This window comes from Dioscorea cayenensis, chromosome 8, assembly GCF_009730915.1.
Source record: "Dioscorea cayenensis subsp. rotundata cultivar TDr96_F1 chromosome 8, TDr96_F1_v2_PseudoChromosome.rev07_lg8_w22 25.fasta, whole genome shotgun sequence".
Lineage (NCBI taxonomy): Eukaryota > Viridiplantae > Streptophyta > Magnoliopsida > Dioscoreales > Dioscoreaceae > Dioscorea > Dioscorea cayenensis.
Window position 1 is genome coordinate 10677741 of NC_052478.1, and position 21686 is coordinate 10699426.

At 36.2% G+C, this 21686-nt stretch overlaps 4 protein-coding genes and 1 long non-coding RNA gene across 6 annotated transcripts; 3 read left to right on the forward strand and 2 right to left on the reverse strand.

Moving 5' to 3' along the window:
- Positions 1 to 1174: 1174 nt before the first annotated feature.
- Positions 1175 to 6134, forward strand: LOC120266976 (AP2-associated protein kinase 1). 2 transcript variants are annotated; one of them, XM_039274646.1, is made up of 8 exons: positions 1175 to 1323; positions 2010 to 2588; positions 2770 to 2935; positions 3040 to 3090; positions 3313 to 3495; positions 3643 to 3754; positions 4340 to 5136; positions 5529 to 6134. In XM_039274646.1, the coding sequence occupies exons 2-8, from the start codon at positions 2125 to 2127 to the stop codon at positions 5916 to 5918; spliced, it is 2163 nt and encodes a 720-aa protein (XP_039130580.1). In that variant the 5' UTR covers positions 1175 to 1323; positions 2010 to 2124; the 3' UTR covers positions 5919 to 6134. The 2 variants fall into 2 exon arrangements, with proteins under 2 accessions (XP_039130580.1, XP_039130581.1); XM_039274647.1 differs by having other exon boundaries at positions 5544 to 6134.
- A 2656-nt stretch (positions 6135 to 8790) lies between these two features.
- Positions 8791 to 13593, forward strand: LOC120266859 (protein EMSY-LIKE 3-like). Its single transcript, XM_039274507.1, has 10 exons — positions 8791 to 9111; positions 10474 to 10667; positions 10777 to 10886; positions 11024 to 11273; positions 11376 to 11561; positions 11638 to 11706; positions 12243 to 12488; positions 12597 to 12665; positions 12739 to 12802; positions 13258 to 13593. The coding sequence occupies exons 1-10, from the start codon at positions 9084 to 9086 to the stop codon at positions 13440 to 13442; spliced, it is 1401 nt and encodes a 466-aa protein (XP_039130441.1). The 5' UTR covers positions 8791 to 9083; the 3' UTR covers positions 13443 to 13593.
- Positions 13594 to 14304: 711 nt separating this feature from the next.
- On the reverse strand, positions 14305 to 15588 carry LOC120266860. The gene is made up of 2 exons (XR_005538293.1): positions 15435 to 15588; positions 14305 to 14503 (listed from the first exon to the last, which is right to left on the reverse strand). It is a non-coding gene; the product is annotated as an uncharacterized LOC120266860 (long non-coding RNA).
- A 1608-nt stretch (positions 15589 to 17196) lies between these two features.
- LOC120267271 lies at positions 17197 to 18324 on the forward strand. The gene has a single exon (XM_039274947.1). The coding sequence runs from the start codon at positions 17197 to 17199 to the stop codon at positions 18322 to 18324; it is 1128 nt and encodes a 375-aa protein (XP_039130881.1).
- Positions 18325 to 20636: 2312 nt separating this feature from the next.
- Positions 20637 to 21672, reverse strand: LOC120267272. The gene is made up of 2 exons (XM_039274948.1): positions 21016 to 21672; positions 20637 to 20753 (listed from the first exon to the last, which is right to left on the reverse strand). Exons 1-2 carry the CDS (start codon positions 21670 to 21672, stop codon positions 20637 to 20639), a joined length of 774 nt encoding a protein of 257 aa, XP_039130882.1.
- Between the last annotated feature and the right edge of the window lie 14 nt (positions 21673 to 21686).

Here is a 21686-nt window from a genome sequence, read left to right on the forward strand (position 1 = left end):
ATTAGGTTTTTTAATTATATGTTGGTACTTCTTATATGCTTGTATATCTTTCAAATTTAAATCTTATTAGTTTAATTATGTTAACTCATAAATATTATATTTTCTTTCAATGAAGTTGTCATTCCACCCTTCAAAAACCTTATATTAATTACATAATTCATCCTCTACATTTTTTGGACTTTTTAAAAAATAACATAATAATTTTTTGAGTGACCCAAGTCCAAAGTTGAGTCAATTTTTCAAAGTTGACTAGATTAGCCCTGAGTAGGCCAATTTGGAGCCAAACAAAATACCTTTTGAAATCAGGTAAACAAATATGTCTGTAAATTTTTTTTTTTTTTAAGTCCAATATTTGCTTTTTTTTTAACAGATGTTTTTTTTTTAAAAAAAAAGCAATTGTGCCACAACAACAATAATCCAGCGGTTAAAACACTTAACTCCTATATAAGAGATCGATATGAACTTTTTTTTATAATGCAAACAAACCACTGCACACATACATTTTTCAAATTCTCGATCATATTTTGAAAAAAATTAAATATTGATTTTTTGTAATGGAATTAAATCACAATACCATTCACAATGATACATACACACGGAATATAAAATTTTTATCTGTCACTTCTACATGGAAAAAAAATTCAAAATTCCATGAAATCTTTAAATTTTCAATGTGATTGCCCACCTCTAAATTTTATTTTGCTTCTCTCTTTTTTACCTATTGTTTTTAATAACATTATATATAAAAATATGATAATATCTTCTATTCTTATTAAAAGAAATTATAATTATATATATTATTTTAAATAAAGAATCTCATACTTACTAAAATTATATGTTTTAAGTATTAGCATAATATTAAAAAAAAAAGGATTGAATTGATGAGTTTAATCATTATTAAAAACACCAAAAGTAGTTAAAAATAGGAAATACTAACATGTACGAAAGTGAGACATGACAAGTAATTTCGCTATTTGTCAGGGGGTGGCATGTAAAACAACCTAGTGAAATATTTTCAAGGGTGTAATTGCAAACAAAAAGGGTTTTTCAACATAAAGCCAAAACGAAAATCGAGGAAACCGTTTCCCTTAAAATCGTTTCCGACCACCAAAAATGATTAAAAAAGAGATCTATAAATACTTCGCCCTTTCATTTGCTTTGCAGAGCTCTTCTCATTTCTCTCCGGGCACGAATCTCAAAGCGGAGAAGCTCGAGTTCGGCCGCCCTCCAATCGCCGCGAAAGGGTTCCGATCTCCGAGCTCCGGCGAGGGATCCAGCGTTCCGATCTCTTTGATCGGTCTGCTGAGCTCTCGGATCTTGCAGGTGCTCTAGATCCCTTCCCGATTGCTTCTTTTCTAGTGATTTCAATGTTTTTTTCCTTTGATTTTTAGCTTTTCTTTGAAGATTGATGTGATTTTAATAGCTGAGTCGTAGATCGATTGGTTTGTATGGATGGGCAGTTTGTTTTGAGTTCTTTGTGGAACGAATTCCGATTTATGGTATGGATTTTGATGGTTTGTTGTTCATGAGCTCCAGATCTAGCTCATATGGTGAATTCTAATGGGTTTCCTTGGTAAATTGGCTGGATCCTATCTTAGTTATGGAGCTTGAATGTTTTAATGAGGAAATTGATACTAATCTAGTGATTGGGAGCTGCTATGAATCTCATGTTTTTTGATGTCATATTTGTTCATAAGATCTGAATTATTAGATATAATGGGGTGTTGATCGTCATGGCTAATCCGGCTCAAGAATGGAACTGATCTCACGAGCAGCATGTCTTTGCAGAACAAGAGGAGACACTGTAGCGTTTATAAAAACCTTATATTTGGTGCAAACCTTATAAGCAACTCTAATGATCTACCGCTGCTGCTGAAAATCTTATATACTCCATGTTTTGATTGAAAGCAGATACCTTTTACTTTTTAGAATTATTTGCACCTGAAATTTTAGTTAAATTTCTAAAAAATTCCTGTCTTTTTTTTTGTTCTTCTTCTTTTTTGGTTCAGATCATCCAGTGTGTTGCATCAGGAAAGAAGAACTAGTATTTAAGGAGAATTACCTTTAACAGAGGTTTAATAGATACCTAGGATTTGTCGTCTTGTTGTCGTTGATATTCAAATCATGTGGAGGCTCAAACAGTTCATGCCAAAAGAACCGGCTGGCCTAGAAGGCCGTGTTTTTGATGTCGGCAATGTGAAAATCCAGGTTCGCAATGCTATTGCTGAAGGGGGGTTCTCTTGTGTGTATCTCGCCCGAGATGCTGTAAACCCATCAAAGCAATATGCACTCAAGCACATGATTTGTAATGATTCTGAGTCTTTGGACCTTGTGATGAAGGAGATCTCGGTGATGAGATTGCTTAAAGGACATCCAAATGTCGTTACACTTGTCGCACATGCCATATTGGACATGGGCCGGGTGAAGGAGGCGCTGCTTGTGATGGAGTTTTGTGAGAGGTCATTGGTTGGTGTGCTTGAGAACAGAGGAGCAGGATACTTTGATGAGAAGCAAGTCTTATTGATTTTCCGAGATGTTTGCAATGCAGTGTTCGCCATGCATAGCCAGTCACCTCCCATTGCTCATAGGTATGTTGGCCTTCCATTGTTTTAGGTGATTCATATATGGCGAATAGAACCAAAATTGTTATGTACTTTTATTCCTAAAATTTGTTGAAGTTCGAATTGGAAGTAGTGTAAATAAGAAATTACTCCGAGGGGAAGGACTGACTAAATATTACACTTGTATTTGGATTATGGAATGCTGTAGAGACCTGAAGGCGGAAAATGTTCTTCTTGGGTCTGATGGTGCTTGGAAATTGTGTGACTTCGGTAGTACTTCAACCAATCACAAGTGCTTTGACAGGCCTGAGGAGATGGGCATTGAGGAAGACAATATCAGAAAGCATACTACGCCTGCATATAGAGCCCCTGAGGTATGACAAGATGGATCCTTTGATTAGTTTTAGATTAACCATTTATTGATCATTTCTCTTATCCATGCTGAGGAAACTAATTTCTTTCGACTGCTTCATCATAGATGTGGGATCTCTTCAGAAGGGAAGTTATCAGTGAGAAAGTAGACATATGGGTGAGTATGTGGATCTAGAGCTAATAGTAATTTTCCTGATTAATGTTTGATGAATGCTTACAGTCTCCTCGCTTTATATTATGCTTGGCCATACAAGTCTATATCTTACGCATCAGTTCTGATTTCCTTGACATAATTGGAAAGAGCTAACCTAGGAAATCACCAATTTCCTTCTTCCGACTTTGTATTGGCATAGATAATGACAGATTGTTCTTCTTTCAGGCTCTTGGATGCCTTCTTTATAGAATCTGCTATCTCAAATCTGCATTTGATGGTGAATCAAAGCTTCAAATACTCAATGGGAACTACCGGATTCCAGACCTACCGAATTTCAGCACTTCCATAACAAGCCTGATTAAAGACATGCTTGAAGGCTCACCGGACGCCAGACCCGACATCACGCAGGCAAGAGCTTTGCTTGATTGGACATTCATCTCCATGAACCTAGGTTAGTTTTAGATTGCTGCATGCTGTAGCACCTCGTAGATGATAAGAACCTTACTTATGTCTGCCCGCTTGCTTCTTATTGACATCAAACTCCTTCAATGGCAGGTCTGGTTTCGTGTTAACCAACAACTTCCCATGGAGCTGCAGAAGCATTTACCGGATGGTTCAACCTCAGCTGCTGACATGCGCCATCCCACTTCAGATGCAAATAGTGAAGGTAACCTATACCAAAGTCAGCTTCTGGTGACATTTCTTTTCAATTACTTGTATATGCATGTTGTGGAAGCAGTTCTGATGAACCAATCCTCAGGGTGGTAGACCTTGTACTTTTGGTCCAATTGCATAATCCACACTATTAAGTTTACGCAGTTAACACTGACTGTGCATGAATCTGGAAAGCATGACTCCAAAGTTGATAGGGTGGTTTAGCCTACTGTTTTATGCCAGCGTTTAGAATCTCCTGTCATTATGAGGGACATGACATCTGCCCTGAATTCTTTGTACCATGTTCTGGCTATACCATTTTTCTCTTTGATGTCAACCATTGCCATAATCCAATGCTTTGTAAGATAGTATAGTTATCATATTAATCAATACACACAGAGTTAGCATCTTGAATTCAAGGATTACCACGTTGCCTAGACAGATGCAAGTTTCCGCTTCCTCAATGTTTTGATTATATCATTTTATGATGAATAAAGCCCAAATTTTGATAATCTTTTGTTTCCACTAGTTCTTTGTTATTTTGTTTTACCAAGCCCTTGGTTTTTTGAGCAATTTTGATGCATTAATAATGATTTAGGAGCCAAGCGGAGCCCTTTGATGCCCAGAAGGAGCCCCCCTCCACCGCCTACTTCCAGAGAACAAGTTCGGAATATTTCCCCTCAACCTGAGAAAGATATGCACCACTCAAAGTCTTCCCAAGGCACTTCAAAATCAGTTGGGGGCAGTATAGGTGGTCCAATGGGTTCGTTTTGGGCCAGTCAGTTTGCACAAGATGCTCAAATAGTGGAAGAGAAAGGCCCTGTGTTTGATGAACCCTCTACCGATGCTATATCTAAACACAACCGAAATAACCTTGATAGCAGAGTTAGCCCTTCAAGAGAACAGCATACCCGCCCTAGGCAATCCACCAGGAGTGCAGAGGGAAACCCGCGTAAGAGTGTTGATGCCAAGCCATCTGAAGACTTTGAAATAAGTTTTTTCCCTGAGAACCCAGGCCATGGTTCAGAAAAGACAAAACCATCTCAAACTGAGATCAAATCAAACTTCCAAAATGAGGCATTTAACTCATTTGTGGCTGATTTTGATACAAGTAAGATCAGTTCCGGGAGTAATACTTATCATGTAAAGAATAATGATTCTGGGAAGGAAGATCTAGAGGCAGAAGTGAACAGGCTGAAGGAGCAACTGAAGCAAACCAATTTAGAAAAATCTGAGATAACATCAAAATATGAGAAGCTCTCTGCCATTTGCCGATCACAGAGGCAGGAAATTCAGGACTTGAAACGGGCCATTGGAGCAGCATCTTTGGTAGCCACAAACAAAGACAGCACCAAAAGCCATCCATCTCCCGCCAGTGTGCAATCAAGCACTCCGGTAAAGAATTCTTCATCATTTTTTCCTTGTTCATTAATTGTCCTTTAAGCCAGATGTTTCTGTGATAACTGCTTGAGTTTCAATCATCCAAACTAGAGTAGTCAACATAGAAATTTAAGGAAAATCCCATATAAAGCAAATGGTTTGTGTGCCACGTACCAATGGAATTCTCAGGGTCAATAACTCATGAAATACTAAATTCTCCATGATCTTATTTCATGTTTTTCCTTCTAAAATTTTAAATTTGGGTGATCATTTCTCTTTATTGTGTTTGCACGGGTTGTAGAATAGGGAACCTTAGCATTGTTTTGCTAGTTAGGTTTATGATTTTTTCAGTGAGTTGCGAATTTTCCCCGTTAATCAATTTGACCATTTTCTAAAAAATAATTCAGCTTGTTGTCTCACAGCCAAGAGAGAAAATTGAAGGAACAGTGTGGGAACTCCAGCAAGCCATGTTCACAGGCAGCTCAGCATCACCCAGCCCAGATCCAAAGCCATGGCAGGCATTCGCAGATGAGCCAAAAACACAGCCTACAACTAACCTCAGCCAACCCAAATCTGTCCGTACCACAAACGGCCGCCAAAATCCCACCAAACAACCTGCCTCCGCTCCGGCTAACAATGCCTGGGGTTTTGATCAGGATAGTTTTACTGCAGTCCCTGCTGCCGGTTCTCAGATCTCCAGCAGCTCAATCCAAGGAAGCATTTCCCAAAGATTCGCTGCCGGAGAGACAAAGAAGGTAACTGCAACCAGCCAACCCGCCGGGTGGTCTGGTTTCTAAAATGCTTCTCAAAACCATCCAAAATTTTTACTGCTGTATCTTTTTTGTCCTTTGATATGCAATCTTGTAGCTGTTTCTCTGTGGAAGGAGTGCAAAACCTGTTGTTCTTCACTTGTTGATGTTGTTTGTATTAATTCTCATTCTTGTTGCTTGTCTTTATATATTTCTCCTTTTCTTCTTATCAATAAACAGCTCTTTGATGAACCTTTGTTCAAATATATTCCCAGTTCTGTTTTTGCATGCAATGCATGTTTCTTGAAAAACATGAACTTTTGGAATAAGTGTTTTTGTTGCCAGGCCAAAAAAGCTGAGCATGTGGCAGTGCAGTCAACCACACCATGCCATACAATTAGACACGTGAACAACATCAAGTGATTTTGATTGATTGGTTTGATGATTATTTGTTGTCTTTGTTATCTCATTGATTGCTTTAATTGCTTGGACCATTTGGTTTTGTTTATTATTGTGTGTGGTTGGGGCCATAACAATTGGTGGTGTTTTTCACGGAATGTGGAATATGATGATGTGCATCCAAATCACTTGTTTGTATGTGATGTTGAGGTGGGTTATTTAGTATTTTATTTATGCATCTATATTTTTCTTGTAATTAATCCCTCTGTTTTTTTTAATCTGTCGTAGGCCTATGTTTTTTTTTATTTGTAATTTTTAAATATCAAAAACCATTTATTATTTATTTATTTTTTAAATTATCTTAATATTCTATTCAAATTTTTTTTTGAGATTTAATATTAGAGAAAAATGTGAAGATATAAATTAGAAGTAATTTTAAAAAAAAATTAATTTTTTATTAAATTATGTGAAATAATCAATTTTTTTTAGTATGTGAGATTCGGTTATTCACAAAAAGGACAAAGTGAGTATTAACAAAGGCCAGCAGCGCCTTGAACTGAAAGGAATATGTTCTTTAGATTAATAAAAAATAATATTATGTATCAAAATTTGTTTTTAATGATCCCAATTCAAGTTTAAAAGTTTTTTAAAAAATTATTTAATGATGCCAAAGCCATTTGGTGGTGTATAAACGCATGCACGCAATAGATTTGGTTTTTTATTAAAACAAATAATTGTATGTATTATAAAAGAGATTTTAAGATCAGTTAAAATGCTTATTTTAATCCATCCAAATTAGAATATTAAAACTTATCCTCCAAAGAGAGAAAATAAAATAAAAAATTTAAAATAAATTAGAAGAATGAATAATAAATAGCATTTGAAAATTCAAGTAATAGCATTTTTAATAAAAAAATCTATTATTACTCTTTAAAATAAATGAGAAATCATCTTTGTCTAAGGAGAATAGTAACTCATTTATTTTATAAGTGAGAGATTGAGAGTTCAACTCTCTTTCCTAAAAAATTGTTTGGAGTTGTCATTTGTCCACATTTATGAAAACAATTATGTTTTAACTTAGAGTAAATTAATTTTGTCCCTTTATTTATATAGTTTTTTAATACATACATATAAAATATGAGAAAATTTTCTATTATAATTGAAATTATTCGTTGTTTGTTAAAATCAAATATATATATATATATATATATATACACATATATTAATTAAAATCATAACTTATTTTTTTAAAATTAATTATACATTTAATATTTAATAAAATAATTTGTTACTAAATATGAGATAATTTTCTATTTTAATTGAAATTATTCGTTGTTTGTTAAAATCAATTATACATTTTTTAATTTTTTTTGATAAAAACAATAACTTATTTTTTTTAAAATGAATTATACATCTAATATTTAATAATATAATTTTTTATATCAATAAACATGTTAAAACTTTATTTTAACCTGAATTATAATATGAAAAGTTGTTATAAGTAAAATAAAATTTAAAAAAAAAAAGATCCAAGTGATCTTTCAAAGTTCAAGGAGTGGTAATAATTCGGGGTTTTTTTTTCTTAAGGAGTTTAAAATAAAAAGAACCTATAAATACCTAGAAAACTTGCACACTACCTTCTTGGGCTTCAAAAATATAAAAATAATAATAAAAAAATCATCAAAACCCTACATGTCAATGATAATTCGATTTTCTTTCAGATTTTTTTTAATAAAATTAAATTACTATTTTTTATTTAATTCTATTTTATTCTTTCTTTTACTGGTCAAGCTTACCTCAAACCACGGAGTCTTGTGGTTTGAGTGTGCTAACCCAAGCATTAATCCTCAGATGTTTTTAAGAATTTTTTGACATAATGACAGATATGTACTTATGTTATCCTACTTATCAACTACTCATCAAAGATTTTTAATATTAATATATATATATATATATATATATATATATTTATTTTATTTTATTTTTTTTTGAGGAAGGCGACAAGCGCCGAAACCCATGGACGAACACGTGGGGGAGCCACGCTCACCACTGAATTGTGCCCTCATCTTGCGCAAAATAGGGATAAAACTCAGGGAGCCACACTCGATATTCGAGACGAATACCCTACACAAGAGACCCGATGCCAATAGACCAAATAGTCGTTTGCTATATATATTTTTTCTATACATATTAACAAACTCACTAGCGTATAAAATAAAATAAAGATTAACCATATTATTGGGTGTTTAGAAAGTAGTGGCCTAGAGGTCTTTCTGAAACTTGTTAGGGACTTCTACGTCTTTTCATCGGCTCACTTTGACAACTCGGATCTGCGGTTCGGGTCTTAAATTTTAGATCCGTTAAGGAAGAATCCGATCATGTTTCGGGTTTCGGATCGGGTTTTAGTCTAGAATCTAGATCCCATCAAAATTTCCTTTTTTTTTATTTTAATAATAATTATAATTATATATTTATTAATTTATTATTATTATTATTATTTAATTTTTTATTATCATCCAGCCCTTCGACGGCGCTCATATTTCCCAGCCTCCCGCTCCCCGTCTGCCTCCAACGAAGCACCGCCCAAATCCCTCGTCGCGCATCGAATTCTCGCTTGAATTCGCGTTCCGGAGCTCGAATTCGGCATCTACTCTAAGTTCTTTTTGCTGCGCTGCGAAAGAGGAGTTGATGTCTAGCTTTCGATCGGTTTTCTCCGGCGAAGGAGCTTGATCCCTGGTATCTTTGATCTTTGAGTAGTTTCTTTGGTTTTGGGGGTGCTTCGCTGGAGGAATACCTTTGTGGGAGAGTTTTTCCATGGAGTTCGATCCTTCGGATAGCAGTGGTGAGTCAAATTTGTTGGTTTTGCTGCAAATTTTTGTTTTTTGATGCGTTTTTAGGGTTTTTAAGGGGTGGGATTTGGGGGTTCTCTGGCATTTAGGTTGTGAATGGATTTGGGAAGGGGAATCGGAGAGGACGGGCATGGGAAGCAGGGGAGGGGAACGAGATGATGAAATCAGGGTTTAGAGCCTTATTTGAGATTAGGGTTTTTGGGTTTCTTCAATGAAAAAACTTCTCTTTATGGTTTTGATGCAACCTGAGTCTTTTTCTAAGTTGAGACTGTGGCAGCTTCGCGCCTGCGTAGATCTATCTAGGATTAAGTGGTCAGTGAGGAAGTTTTTATTGCTTTCTTCTTTGGATGCTTGCTAGCTGATAATAGGATGACTTTTCACTTTACATGGTATTGGCACAAGCAAGTATATCTTGTACAATTTGGTGTGCAATTAGAAGAGAGAATGTACTTTGATTAGTGATTTAGTGTTCCTGGAAGTTCATTGGTTAATTGGAAAGGCTTAGACCAGTTTCAGTTGGTCGAGGACGTGGATTGAAGAAGATAATCATCCTGCTATGTTTGCTTACTGGTTTTGTGATCTAGTTGAGAAATTAAGGGGTCTGTTTCATTATGAGTTTTCATGTGCAATGCCGCAATTGATTGTCAGTTACTTGTTTGTTAATGGAAAACATGATGCTTGAGTGACGACAGTGTTTTGTGACAGAGATTCTAAATTCCTTGTGTGACCTATGCATGAATCTATAGGATATCACTGGTTGGCATGTGGCATTTCTAATTAAAGGTGTTGGTTTCAAATTTTGTTGCACCTTCCCAAAATTATTTTTTTGAATGATTGTCAGTTGTGGCTTTCATCTTTTTGTCGGCATTCCCTACATGTGCGTTATTTTGAGTGTTTTTGTTGCACCTTACCAATTGCTCAGTTAAATCCTTTAATATGTTTAATGATTTCTTTTCTTATTCAAAGGAGAAAGGAGTGCTTTTTATGAACAGGTATAATGGTTCTATTTTTTTCCCAATTTATTTTTGAACTTCACTAATTCTTATCCTTTGACAATTATTTATCAATTTGGTTTAAAGTTGTTTTCTGTCGTTGGTATTCAATCTGGGATAGTGAGGATGTATGTGATGTGATCATTGTTTGTCAATGTTTGAATGTGCTATATTGTCAACTGACTAATTTGGCAACATCTTATGTGTCGTTTGTGTAAGTATTTAAGTTAGCTCAAGTGAGCTGATCTGGTGGCATGCTTCAGTGTTGCCATCATCTATCTTAATTTTTACTGTCATATAGTTTTCTCGGCTGATAACCAATCATTAAGTAATAACTCTATTTCGTTTTGTGTGTATCTTCAGGTACGGATGATGATCTCCCACCATCCCATCAGAACAGAGGCATACGAGGAGGACGTGTTGCTGTGAATGGAAGAGCTGTTGGGTCATTTCCTAGGGCTCAAAATGATATGGAGGCTCAAATACATCGCCTTGAGCAAGAGGCATACAGTTCAGTCCTTCGTGCATTTAAGGCTCAATCTGATGCCATTACTTGGGTAACCTATTTAGATTATCAACATCGTATTGTTTGGCCCTGACTATACTTGTTCTTTCATTTCTGTCTGACAATATAATTTTAATTGGCTCAAAGTTTCATTTTTATAGGAGAAGGAAAGCCTTATTACTGAACTTAGGAAAGAGTTGAGAGTATCCGATGAGGAACACAGAGAACTACTAAGTAGGGTTAATGCAGATGACATCATCCGTAGAATAAGGTTTGGTGATCAATTGAATAGCATCCGTTTCTCATTTAAGTCCAACAAATAGTATTATGTGATATGCAATAAAGCCAGTTAGCTTTGTAATTTTTTTATGTTAATAGTGGGTAAAATTGTGTGACAAATTACATTAGGGAATGGAGGCAAGCTGGGGGTGCATTCCAATCTGGCTTGCTGAATAATGCTCAACCTATGCATGATGCAGTTCCTAGTCCAACTGTATCTGCTTCTCGCAAGAGGCAAAAGACATCTCAGGCGTTGCCTTCTTCATCATTGGGTGCACCATCATCTGCATTGAATTCACAGCAAGTTGCTGCTTCCATGCAGCCATCTGCTGCTAAGCGGACACCTGCAGCAGGATCCAAGAGCAAGAATCCTAAATCAGTATGTTTAGAAGTATTTATATTAATCCATATATATATATATATATATATTTTACTTTGCTTAAGAATTTCTCTTGCTGTATCAACTATCTTCCTATTTCAGGGTCAGACATTGCCCAGTGCACCATCAGCAAAGCCCATGCAGTACCCTTCTACTGGTCCAAATGGAAGAGGGCAACCTTCTGAAGCCTCAACTTTTGATCCGCTGATTGGGCGGAAAGTTTTGACAAGGTGGCCTGAGGACAATAACTTCTATGAAGCTGTAATAACTGACTACAATCCCCGTGAGGTTGGTCGCGTGCTGAATATGTGTGGATCATCCTTATTAGGCTGTATTGACCTTACCTTTTCCCTATTATTGTCAGGGATTGCATGCTCTGGTTTATGATATAAATACGAAGAACGAAACATGGGAATGGGTCAATCTAAGTGAGGTGAACTTTTCTTCTCCCTTGGCATCTGCCCATTTCTATAATAACATATATGTTTATTTTCCTTCCAATCTTTGATTTTGTACTGTATATCATGCTTTCAATGAGGTAGTATCCAGGTTAAACAATACTTATTATGAATGTGCCAATAATTAGCATTTTGCATCTCATTAGTTTCTCCAAGCGTGCTACTTGCTTGATGATGAAGCATTCGATATCTTTTTGACCATAGTTTCTTCAGCTAAACTTTGTAAGATCTTGTTATCCACTCCTTACGACAGTGTTTCCTTAATGATGCCATACCCACCTCACACATAGTAGTGAGTATGAAATTATTAACCAGAAATAAAATTTAAAAAACTCATGATATTTGTGAGGCAGCACAGTAACCTTTCAGGTTGTTTTTCTTTTCTGGAATATGAAATTTGATTTTTGTTTTAAATTGAGTGTTTGTTATGAAAACATGTGTCTTACACCTGGAACCTAACATGTCTGCAGTTTTAAATGATGCCATTGTACTTAATAACTTAAAATCACAGATTTCCCCAGAAGATATTCAGTGGGAAGGGGAAGATCCAGGAATCTTGCATCGGGCTGGTCATGGTGGATCTGGCCGTGGAAATAAGAAGTCTACCGGTCCTAGTGGAACCATTCCTGCTGCAGGCAGGGGAAGAGGGGCCTTGAAGAACAATACCAAGAACAATTTCCCCCCATCACAAAATGGGATTGGGAAAAAAGGGTCCGACGATATGGAGATATATCACACGGACTCTGTCATCAAGGAGGTATGTGTTTTTATTCCTTCTGAGTTTCATTTTTAGTAAGAAGGGAACTAAAATCAGTATTTGTTCTCGTTATGTTCTTGTCCGCGTTTGTATTGCAATGCAAAATAGGTGGAGAAGATATTTAGCGCTATCCATCCTGATCCTCTAGAGATGGAAAAGGCGAAAAAGTTGCTTAAAGTAAGAGCACATCATAAAGTTGCATTTTCTAATGTGCTTTGCCTATCATTATATTCATCAATTGTCCTTACAGGATCATGAGCAATCACTGATTGATGTACTCTCAAGGCTAGCTGATGCATCCGACGGTGAAAGCGGTAAATACATATAGGCCTTTGTTTAATTCCATTCCCTTATGTGATGTTATCTCCGAATGGGGATGATCTTTTATGTCTGTAAGATTAATCTCTACCAATTCCCCTCAAAAATAAAGACAATTCTTCAGAGAACAAGGTTCCTTTCACTTGTGCTCTTTTATTTTTTATTTTTAATTTTTATAATTTCAGTAGGTGATGGGTAGATGACATGAGTGTAGAATCTAACTTATTGATTAACACATGCTAACTTGATCCTAACCTCTTGATTGGATAGTCAACATCATTGTACAGTCATATATGTATATACATTAATTATATGTGTATCATTATTTTGATATATTGGATCATAAGCATTCATTGTCATGCTTTCCCATCAAAGTGCAACATTCTGTTTTACAACATGTTACAGTTTTAACATGGTTGATTGTTTGACATTACAATTGACATTCAAGCAGAAGAGGGAGAACAGTTCTCCCATGGTCAGTTGATGGACCAAGATCAGCAATGGAAGAACCGGCAATATGGCAGCGCGAATCAGCATGGCACAAACTATGTTGATGGTGTGATTGGGCGAGGCCGGGAAGAAGGGTCGGACGGTGATCCGATGGACTATCGCCAAACTCAAGAATTTGATATTTAATCTCATTCTGGCTCCTCCAGTAACAATAAGCTCGCTGTGGCTTTGTAATTCTTGCTAATATAACTTTCTTTTTCTTTTTTCGGTCTTCAGCCAATAGTTCTCTGTACTCATATATAACTGATTCAAACTGACTTCTTGATATTTCTGTTCAGACTTAGTTGTTGCTTTCTTGTAGTGTGTATTTCCTTCCTACTCTTTTTATCATTTTATCAAGCAAAACAATAAGAGTAGTGACATTTTTTTTTGAGGTGAAATCTAGATATAAAGTTAACTGCACAAACATATCCATTGCTATTTTACAGCGGCTGCACATATGACTGTTTTTGTGTCGTTCATGCTGATAACTTACAAGGATTGAAAATTGATCTTTGAGCATGTGTTTCAATTGGTGCCCCTTTTCAATGAAATCAAAACCAGCAGTGCTTTATAAAGAACCAAAAAACATAAAAAATAAAATAAAAAGCAGCAGGAAACAATAGAAAAGCTTTCTTAGCTTGTCTCATGAACTTGATGTTGATGCTCATGAACCAAAGCAATTTTTATGTGTCTTTGGATGGAAGCTGAGACAAACTATGCAGACAAGAAGTGATTTAACAAGATTTATATCAACTAGATTTCAGCTCTAACAAAGAAACCATTGGTAAGCCTGCAAAATCTATACATCAGGCACATCATCTGAATAATTTCATCTGTCTTCATTACAGAAGCTTTTAGATGATAGTGTCTCCTAAATTTAAAAAATGTATTAACACTCTTCACAAGCGGCTAAATGATAGCGAAGACTAGAATTCACTAATATATTAGTAGTTAAATGCTTGTGTTTCAAAGAATTAAAGAATGCAACAAAGATTTCTACATCTCAGAATGAATGTCTCTAAATTGATAAACTAGGCATCTTATATCACAAGCACAAAGAAGAAAGCGTATCTTCACAAAAACAAGTAAAAACCTCACAGCCGATACAAATCAAACCATTGTTATTTGTGAGAACAATAATTCACATAACAAGGAAATTCACAGCATCATAAGCAGCTTATAAAGAAACTTGAAAAGACCTCAATCTGCAGAAATGTCAAAATATTTCCAAATTTAAGCAAAAAGAGATTTAGTGAACAGATCCATCCAAAATATTCCCCACTTCCTCACAAGTTCATGCAGCAACAGATGAATGAAACCTTCATAAATTTTGTGGACTTGGATATGACTTCAAGTAGCTAAAACTACATTCAATCAAAATATTCTAAAGTGAAACAGATAGCTTAAAGACATCCCCATGCTCCAAAACAACTCATTTACATTTATATAACAATTAATTTTTGCACATAAAGTATTACCTACTTTCTCACAAGTCCATGACACACACATCTACCTATTCAGCAAAGTTTTCACAATTTCCTGGACTTGGATACTAGTCAATGGTTTAAGTAGCCAGTTACTGATGAACATGCACACCCTATTCAATCAAAAGATTCAATTTTGCAAAATATAATTTAAAAGAGAACTCCATACCCATAATTTAGACATCAATTTACTGAAATTAACACAAAGAGGCATAGGAAACAAAAAAAATTAAAAGAACTATGTGATGGTAATTAGAAAATACTTAATCCATCCAATCCATTTCATCATTTTAGTTAGATAGATCCTGAACATCTCTACAGCATACATCAAAGAGGGATCTGAAGAACAAGACAGACAAAGACCCTCAAAACTCAATCTTTTGCATAAACTGGAAGCATAGTGGAATTCCCATAAAAAAAAAAAAAAATTTCTTTCCAAATTATATCTTTCAAATCCACAAACAAACATCCTAAAGATTACAAATTTTCAAAAGATTATCCATAATTCATCATAAACACTGTTGAAAATTAAATAAAATCAAATCAAACCATTAGAAACAAATCCAAACCCACAAAACCATCCCAAAATCTAAAAAGGAAAAGAGGAGTAAACAAATGACATGAATCAAGAACCAAAAAATTGAATACTCACAGAAGAATCGGACTTACAAAGGTCTCATGAACTCCATCCTGGATCTTCAGCAAGACTCAGCTTCGATTTCGATCGATCTTGAGGAACTAAATTGGGATGCAGACCAGAGAGAGAAGCGCAGGAAAAAGGCACCAAAATAATTCCAATAAAACAAAATTTCATAATTTCAATAAATAAATATTTTTTTTAAAAAAAAAGATATAAATGAGAGAGAGAGAGAGAGAGAGAGAGAGAGAGAGAGAGAGAAGACCGAAATGGGCTCAAGAGTGTTGTCAATGGGCCGCGGACTCGAGTTATATCTCAAAATTCTCCAATAAAAAAAAATAAAATTTTCAAAGAATTTACCTATTAAATGAAGTTAACTATATAAATTATATTAAATAGAATAAATATCCAAATAAACCCTACTAAATAAATGGTACTTTCAGTTAAAAAATAACAAACATTTTTATAATAATACTAATAATACACATTTTAAATTATATATCTAGAGAAAAAAAAATTTAGGGAAAATTATTTTTAAGTCCCTGAAACTTTTTAAACTTCCTCCAAGGTCCTTCTGATAAAACTAAAGTCCCCGTCCGTCCTTCCTTTATAGTTTTTGTACTCGTTCGTCCCTTCCGTCACCCCAAGCTGTGATATTTTTGTTTAATCCCAAAAGTACCCTTGAAAAAGTTTGGAGGGAATAATGGTGCCAAGTCAAATCACAACATGGCTATTGTACTGCAAACTTGCTTTGGAAGTTGCATTCTTCTTCTACTCGTATCTTGATGAAGAAGCTGGTGTTCTGGTCCATATTGTTTCCATTCTTGAGCCTCTTCATGTAAAGAACCAATTCTATCTTAGATTCGTCGTCTCCGTCTCCCCGATCAGGAGAAGCTATCCGAGTCTAGACGTTACAGCAGTGCAAGGATCTCATCTTGAGCATCACCGTATGTTAACGATATCATCTACCTAGAGATTTTTGTTCATATTATTATCTTATTTTTTTATCAACCACCATGTTCGGGAAGGTGGCGAGTTTATGACCAAAGGTTTTTTTGTTTTATTCTTTGTAGTGGCTTAATGGACATGTTTTTACTTTTATTGTAGAAATATAAAGGGAGAGGGTTGTGTGTTAGATTTAACCATCTTGAGTGGGTGGGGAATTATTATTGGAAGAAATATATACGTATTGGCACCTTCAAGCTTCATCGATCAAAGTTAAGTATATAATTTCGGATGAGCGAGAAGGCGAGTGGCTTCCATTAGTTCGAAGATGACTTCAAACAATGTGCAACATTCACGGGTTATTCAAAAATAAAGCGTGGTTGATATGTTGGTAGAGGCGTGGATATTAACACGAGAAGACAACTCCGGGTCATCGAGACCATCGTAAATATCATATATCTTTTTATTCTTTCATTTTTTTGTAAATCTACGCTTCGCGATAGATGTTGTCCTTCTATTCGATTTTAATGGTATACACATGTGATACGATGATTGTTATCTTTGGTTTTTTTGCGCATTAAAAACATTTTCATATTTATTCACTTTAGATTGTAGTTAGTTTTTCGGTTTTTGTAGTTTAGATTTTTTTCTTTTCTGTTAAGATTTTGGTAGTAAGAATTCAATTTCTACGGGTGTTTCGTTTATTTATTGAACTAACAACTTACTTTTTTTCTAACATACTAGGGAAACATTGTCAATGCTACCGCCAGTTTTACATTGAGGACCTTTAACAATAAGTAATCCGATAAGAGATTCAGAAGCTGAGTTTACTATGATTGGTCATCGTTTTGAAAATGCGAAAGACTTTAAGGATGCATTGTGTGACTTAGCCGTCAAACGCAATTTCAACTTTCGGTTCATAAAGAACGATAAAGATAGAGTGACTGTGACGTGTGCTGATGAAGATTGTCAATGGCATGTTCATGCCTCAAGAGACGGAAACCTTCCTACATTTAGGATTAAAACATCACAACATGAACACACATGCGGTGGGGGCATCAACACACCATTTCACCCGAGAGCATCAAAGAAATGGGTTAGTAGGAAGGTAGTAATGAAATTACGTGATCGGCCTCTGTACCGAGCAGTGGATATACAACGAGATATATTACGTGACCATGGTGTTCGTCTGCCGTATAAACAAGCCTGGATGGGTAAAGGGTTAGCAAAGGGAATTCTTCATGGCAGTGATATAGCAAGCTATGATCTGTTGGTATGGTATGCAGCAAAAGTTTCTAAAACGAACCCAGGTAGCGTCGTTATTATTGACACTGATGGAGAACGATTCAAGCGTGGGTTTTTCTGTTTTCATGCTTCTCTTGATGGTTTCAAGCGGGGTTGTAGGCCTATGCTTTTTCTAGATGGAACTCACTTGTTGGGCAAATATGGCGGTATCCTTCTTGGTGCAACAGCCAAAGATGGAAATGAAGGATTTTTTTATTTGGCGTTTGCTATCGTGGATAATGAAACTGATGATAACTGGACATGGTTTACATCAACTTTGGGTGATGCAATATACGGTGATGACGACTACACCAACATAATCACATTCATCTCGGATCGGTCTAAAGGACTTGTAAATGCCATTGCGAAGGTTTTTCCTTTATCCCCGCATGCTTATTGCTTGCGACATCTACATGCAAATTTTCTTAAATCAAATGGGCAGCTAGGAAAGTCATTAAAAGATGAGTGCTGGAGTTTGATTATGAAGATTGCATATGCATGTACGTCTTTCGAATATGATGAAGCTGTACGCTCCCTATTGGCCACATCAGGACAAGCACACCATTGGATGTTCCAGAAATCGGACATGTCACATTGGTGTAATTACTTGTTTAGAGGCCAGCGGTGGGGTGTGAAATGTACTCCAATGTCGCGGAATCTTTTAATGCATGGATAAGAGAAGCATGACACCTTCCGGTGTGTAAGATGGTAGATGCAATAAGGTGGTACCCATAATAGAATGCAAAGTTGTTACATGTTTTCCCGTATTCATGTTTTTTTCAACCATTTGCTTTTAATATTGTTCTTTACTGTTCTGATTTCGCTTAATCTATTTACTATTAGAGGTTTGAGTTATGTATTTTATATTTCCCTTTCGTTTATCACGTTACTGTTTAGTATTAGTAGTTGGTGTTTACAAATTATGCAATGTGTTTTACAGTTTGTACTTGCATTATTATCCTTAAATCCTGTTATATTTTACATTTACTATCGTAATGGTATGCTCCATGGTGCAATTGATACAACCTATGTTCATGTTGTTAGGTTTAAGATGATGAACATGATGTACAACCGACATAATTGTTACTTGAAATGGGAATCTTATCTTTACCCTGTGATACACAAGAAGATTGAAGTGATAGTCGAAGAAAGTAGGTGCTACGGATAGGGTTGTTCGAGACGAAGAATAGTTCGAGGTTGTTGACCACCGGAGTAATCTACGTTAATTTGTGTGCTCGAACATGCTCTTATCGCTTGCTGGCGAGTTTTACGGAATACCATATAAGCATGCTTGCGAGCGATTATACTAGCCGATACAAATGTCCATCAGCTCGTTTGAACCATACTACATCGTCGAGATCCTACAAGTTGACATACAAAGAATCGATATTCCACATGCGGATCATGATAAACCGTTGGATGACTCTCGCCAACTCCGTATTCGACCACCTATCTCAAAGAAAAGGCCTGGTCGTCCGAGGCGCAAGCGGATTGAGTCACAAGCATGGCATGTGCGTGAAATACATTGTTGTCGTTGCCACTCAATCGGACATAATAGGGCAACATGTAATGATGTAATCGCAGACTAAACACTAGGTGGTGTGCATGTTTTTGTTAAACAATGAAATAGGGTAACATGTTTTGAAAATCGTCCATCCAACTATATATGTTAATTTGTAATACTGGCTGTGGATGGCGAATTTTGAAGTGTAAATAGCGTTTTCGCTTAGCAGTTAATGAAAATGAACTACTATCTGTGTAAGTAAACAACAAACCACACATATAAACGTAGTCATATATTAATGAGCGGCATATTCAATTTATAAACAACAAACACAATAGTTGGATACGAGTAAGCTTTTATTGAGTCGACAAGCATTGAATGTGATGTATAAAGCGAGTAAGTCATTTAGACTAGCATATATGATCGATAATAGACAAAAAAATGACTTTTCTTTGTTAATTTGTATAGCATAAGTTAGTAAGACGAGTACAATAATGGTATTCTTACTAAAGTAAATATTCAAACACGAGTATGATTTGTTCTTAGGGAAGTAAGGCAGATGCGATGAAGTGAGGACATTCATTTCATGTTAGGCATTTGACTTTTTCGGCACAATCATTAGGCGGTACGTGCGTCGCGTTAATCTCCGGGATGGGTGGGCGTGGTTATTGGGCTAGCGATCATTTTTCTTGGTGGCTTTGTGGTGGCGCATCATCCATTTTTTCCCCATCCTCTGTACTTGCCTCTGACGCTTGCGTAGGCGATGCTAATTGGGGTGTGTTTAGGTGTAATGCCATCGGCAAGATGCGTGCGGCATACTCTTGTCGCGAGATGGGCAACATCCCGAATGGGCTACTGCTGAGTTCCTCGCCATGCAAAAGCTGTTCCATGAAGTCCATCAAGTATGCTTTGGACAATCGACAGCATCCTCCCTCTGCGTGGGCGATCACGAACATGGGTAAGGGTATACGATGCCGCCTCATTGACATTGAATTTTATCCGCAAAGCGATCTTCAAAGCGAGGGAGCGGCTGCAAAACACGAAAAGCGAGTTACAAAAAAGTACGGAAACTCAAAATGGGTATCAATATTACCATGGCATTTCTTTGCGTGATCATAAAAGCTGGACTACGAGACGGATGAATAATGAAAAATATGCCTTCTCGTCTTTGTCGAGTACAATAAGATGGTAATGTTTGTTCTAAAGCAACCCGGCGTGAGAACAAGTTTCACTCTGCCATAATCTTCTAAAGCTGGGGACATCATTTTATCAAGACCATCAATCTGAATGCTTGCATTTGTGATGAGCAAGCGCCATGGGTCTACAAATTGTGGCGGTCTACTCGAACTCGTGGGGGATTTCTTGAAAGAATCGAGTAACATAAGGGACGAACACATCGATCGCCTACTATCGTGACCTTTACATGCAGGGAGGGCTCCCCCTTCATTTCCCCATCTAATTTCCTTCGCCTTGTCCTCACATACTTAGGTGCTTTTCATAGCATCGGATGTCTCTAAAACCATCAATGAGTTATTCCGTTGAACCTTTCCATATCCGATCAGTTCAATTTCAGATTCTCTGTCGGCCATGAGTGGAACAAACTAGCAGAAGATAACAAACATCAACGAAAACATGTACATTAGAAATTAATACATAAAATATCTTTGCATAAAATAAACATCTTATATAACATACTGAACTTTTATATAAATAAGTAAACAAGTTTGCCAAATTGTAAACAGATTGGTGTGAAACAACATTACAATTGTAAATATTAATTTCATACCGATACTTATGAGTACTATATTGTAATATTAAAACCGAAATTAGAATATTCACGAGTACATGCTAAACTATGCATACCTTCTTGCCCTCTAGTGAATCAATCAAGGCACTAACAGCAGCTTGTTTCTTGTAACTACCAACACCATAACAGAGAATGCGTGGTGTCCTTCCAAAGTGAATCTTCTTCCCGTTACCTGTGACTTCATAAAACCAAAAGATTAATGCCATAGTACAACCCCTTACATATCCTATCCTTGATTGCTTCCCGGCACATTTCTCTTTCACACGAGCTGTTGCGAGAGGTACATCATCCATCATCCATTTATGTATAGCTTGTGCCCATGCGTACTGTCCTATTGTTGATAGATTGTCCACATAGTAGGGTAACCATGCCGGTGACGAACATGAAGTTGTGGGGAAAAGGAAAAATCCTAGAATGTACACTAATGAAAGCTTCACAAAACTTTCTTCTTTCTTGCTTTCTCTTCTTACCACCATGTTCATTAATGACCTCACTAGGCAGTCCCTGTTTCGGTCTACTCCTTTACTGAAGTATTCCTTTTTCAAATCTGAGAATGTTCCTTTTTTTCCTTTTTGAAGTCGATAGCGAGTGCCATCACATTGTAATCCTAATATTAATGAAACATCTTGACCTTGAATTGCGAGAAAACTATCCCCCAGAATGGAATGTGTTGCTCCTTTCATCAAACATCGCATTAATGCATCCAAAAACATTGCGCTCTTGGACT

What these genes read in the sequence shown, in the direction of transcription:
- LOC120267271 (XM_039274947.1), top strand. Translation starts at nt 17,197, where the DNA reads ATGATTGGTCATCGTTTTGAAAATGCGAAAGACTTTAAGGATGCATTG.
- LOC120267272 (XM_039274948.1), bottom strand. Translation starts at nt 21,672, where the DNA reads ATGTTTTTGGATGCATTAATGCGATGTTTGATGAAAGGAGCAACACAT. An exon ending in ATTCACTAGAGGGCAAGAAG is followed by an intron (nt 20,754 to 21,015) that starts GTATGCATAGTT and finishes ATCTTCTGCTAG; the next exon opens with TTTGTTCCACTCATGGCCGA.
- LOC120266976 (XM_039274646.1), top strand. Translation starts at nt 2,125, where the DNA reads ATGTGGAGGCTCAAACAGTTCATGCCAAAAGAACCGGCTGGCCTAGAA. An exon ending in CCAGACCCGACATCACGCAG is followed by an intron (nt 3,496 to 3,642) that starts GCAAGAGCTTTG and finishes CTTCAATGGCAG; the next exon opens with GTCTGGTTTCGTGTTAACCA. An exon ending in GTGTGCAATCAAGCACTCCG is followed by an intron (nt 5,137 to 5,528) that starts GTAAAGAATTCT and finishes AAAATAATTCAG; the next exon opens with CTTGTTGTCTCACAGCCAAG.
- LOC120266859 (XM_039274507.1), top strand. Translation starts at nt 9,084, where the DNA reads ATGGAGTTCGATCCTTCGGATAGCAGTG. An exon ending in GACATCATCCGTAGAATAAG is followed by an intron (nt 10,887 to 11,023) that starts GTTTGGTGATCA and finishes AAATTACATTAG; the next exon opens with GGAATGGAGGCAAGCTGGGG. An exon ending in CTGACTACAATCCCCGTGAG is followed by an intron (nt 11,562 to 11,637) that starts GTTGGTCGCGTG and finishes TATTATTGTCAG; the next exon opens with GGATTGCATGCTCTGGTTTA.